The following is a 3033-nucleotide window of genomic DNA, read 5'->3' on the forward strand; positions in this document are numbered from 1 at the left end:
AGATTCATACTAAAATCTAAAGAAAATCATTAATAATTGGATTACTTAAGCAAGTTTAAAATAAGAAGAAGTATTAAGAGATAAATTAAATGGGATATTAAGCAATTTGAGGCTTTTATTGATAGTTAACGCAATGATGCTTCCATTGTCACTGCAATTCTAGAAATTATTGAAATTCACATTAGCTTTACATTTAAATAAATAGATATACAAATTTGTCTCGGCTAGGCAGGCTCTGCGTTATTACCCTTTGTAGTTGTATTTTCATTATATATGCATGTTCTGCTTGGAAGTCTTTAAAAATTTTATAAACACGAACAATCGTAAAATTGCATAAATTTAGTTTTGCTTCAGCTTTCGACATTGATTTAACAATAGAAATAAAGTTTTGGCAATTAGAATATGGAAGAATATTCCCGTGAGCCGTGCCCGTATCGCATTATGGATGACTCCGGTGGTGCCTTTGCCATGGGCTCCATTGGTGGCGGCATCTTTCAGGCAATGAAGGGTTTCCGGAATGCACCGCAGGGATTGAGTCGCCGCCTCATGGGGAGCATAACAGCTGTGAAGGCGCGCTCACCGGTGATTGCCGGCAACTTTGCTGCCTGGGGCAGTTTGTTCAGCACCATTGACTGCACCCTGGTGCACTTCAGGCAGAAGGAGGATCCATGGAACTCGATCATCAGTGGAGCCGCTACCAGTGGCATTCTTGCGGCACGCAATGGTCTAGCCTCTATGGCGGGAAGTGCAATCGTTGGTGGGATATTGCTATCCTTGATTGAGGGCGTTGGCATACTCATGACCCGCTTCTCTGCCGATCAGTTTCGCAATTCGGCACCACCCCTTGATTCACATGATGACATGGAATCGGATTCATCTAAGCGATTTGGTTTTGGTTCAGGAACTCCAAATGTTAATTAATAAATTCGATTTGTTTATAAACTGATCAATTAGTTTAGGCCCATCTGGTTCGGAATGAAAACGAGACTAAATTATTGTCCGTTGGCAATGATGGTGATTATGCAAAAGCCTTGCAGATTAAGCAAATGGCGCAGGATTTCTTCAGTTACTACTAATAATAATGTTATAAATAATGATTGTGTCTAGTGCTTTTAATGAGAACATTCTTTTCCAACGATCAAATCTCAATTCGATCATTTTTGGCTCCGAAGTTTTCGTAACTTTCTAATGCAATTAGTTGTAATCATTATGACCTTTAAGGCTTACTTTGGCAGGTAGTTGTGATCTGGAGACACACACACACACAGAATACACTTGACACGTGTCAAAGGTAACCACAGTCTGCATATTATATTGGCAAATGTTTACCTGTTGCTGTCGTCGTGTTTACCTGTTAGGAAGAGTCTGCGTCTGCGCCGGCGCATAGAGTCAAGTGCCGCTCATTGGCCCGCTGGTCAGGGGTGTGGCAAGTCCTTTACAACCTGTGCACTTGAGATGACCACAGTTGAGAGATGTGTGCTGAGGAGCGAGTCTAATAATGATCACAGCAACACGGCTACTGGCCACGTGTTGGCCTCAGTCTGTCGGTCTCTGTCGCCGTCTCAGGTACACTTCGAGTCACAGTTTTCCCAGGGGCTGTGCAAAAAACCAATTGCAAGGATTTCCCTCACACATGGGCAAACGGTGGGAAAAAGTCGTTTTTGTGCCAACCCAGTTATAAAATATCGCTCTTTATGATAATTTTGGCAATATCGACAGAGGAAATACCATATGGAATTTTTTGAACAACGGTCTAGACAGCTTGGTGCCCGCCTGTGGGAAGATCCTATAGCACGAACCAATGTGCCCAACTGTGGGTCGGAGCCCAAACGGGACCAACATATGCAACTGTGACTTGTGTGTTTTTTCTTTCGATTCTTTTCTTTTCCCTGACAGGCGCCGGTACTCTCGTAATGTGTGAATTTTGTTCCTTGAGAAATCCCTCGGATGTGGTACACGCCTGGACATGGCCGGCGCTACGGGAAAGCACAAAACAAAATTACCTTAGGAATTCACATCATCATGTGGCAGAATAGCAACAACAACTGCAACAGCAACAACACCAACAATTGCCGATCGCACCTACGCTTGTGGTACGTGCTTTAACTAGTTCCTCAACTTGGATTCTCACATATGTCCATGTTGCATTCCCAGCACATGCCCTACGCCCTGCCGCGTCCCATTTGTTTTCCCAATTCCCAATTATCTCAGCATACGTTGCCAAAAAGGTAGAGGCGCTAAAATTTGTTTAGCGAGGCTCTGCTGGAGTTTCTATTTGTTGGAAACTTGGTTTTTGGCATGCATCAGCCATGGGAACCAACCAGCCTGAGAAGTCGAAGGTGAGCAAGGCCGGAACAAGGGTACACTAAATGTACTACATATATAAACAGTGAGTCCATCTAAGATAAATTCCTAAAGTAAACCCTACGTAAATATTTTTCATTTACTTCTTTTGTTTGCTTACTCAATTTTGAAATTATTTGGGATTTTAAAAAATTTAATTATAATATTTGTTTTTTATGTTTGAAAACATATTTTACAAATAGGCTACAAAAAAGTAAAGGCATAAAATAGGATTCGTTCTCAAGTTCTTCGACTATTAAATATATTTTCTGCCAGTATGAAAATCAATAAAAATAAAGGTTATAAATTTAAGAGTTAACTAATAGAGAAATTCAAAATTTATAATGTATAATTAAAAAATAAGTTATCAAACAATAAGCAACTAAACGAGGATCTGTAATAATAGTTATACACTCATAGCTCTTGATATCGACTTGACCCTATCGACATTCTAGAATGTACATTATAGACTCTTAGATCTTAACCTTTCTAAGCCATTTCTTATATACACAGACTATGTGTTTCTACATATGGGTTCTCAAAACTTTACTAGGCTTATCAGTGTTGGAGATTGCTCGGCATCCTTTGGGCATCTCACACCTACGCCAACGCCTGTTTGAGCAGGCTCAAACTGACAGACAGGACACACATGCTGGGCATATGTTTGGGCCAGTTAACAAAGCAACTGGC

At 40.8% G+C, this 3033-nt stretch overlaps 1 protein-coding gene across 1 annotated transcript; it reads left to right on the plus strand.

Moving 5' to 3' along the window:
* Nucleotides 1-243: 243 nt before the first annotated feature.
* Nucleotides 244-1097, plus strand: LOC6566917 (mitochondrial import inner membrane translocase subunit Tim17-A). The gene has a single exon (XM_001993314.3). The coding sequence runs from the start codon at nucleotides 403-405 to the stop codon at nucleotides 919-921; it is 519 nt and encodes a 172-aa protein (XP_001993350.1). The 5' UTR covers nucleotides 244-402; the 3' UTR covers nucleotides 922-1097.
* The last annotated feature ends 1936 nt before the right edge of the window (nucleotides 1098-3033 follow it).

This window comes from Drosophila grimshawi, unplaced genomic scaffold (assembly GCF_018153295.1).
Source record: "Drosophila grimshawi isolate 15287-2541.00 unplaced genomic scaffold, ASM1815329v1 contig_1377, whole genome shotgun sequence".
Lineage (NCBI taxonomy): Eukaryota > Metazoa > Arthropoda > Insecta > Diptera > Drosophilidae > Drosophila > Drosophila grimshawi.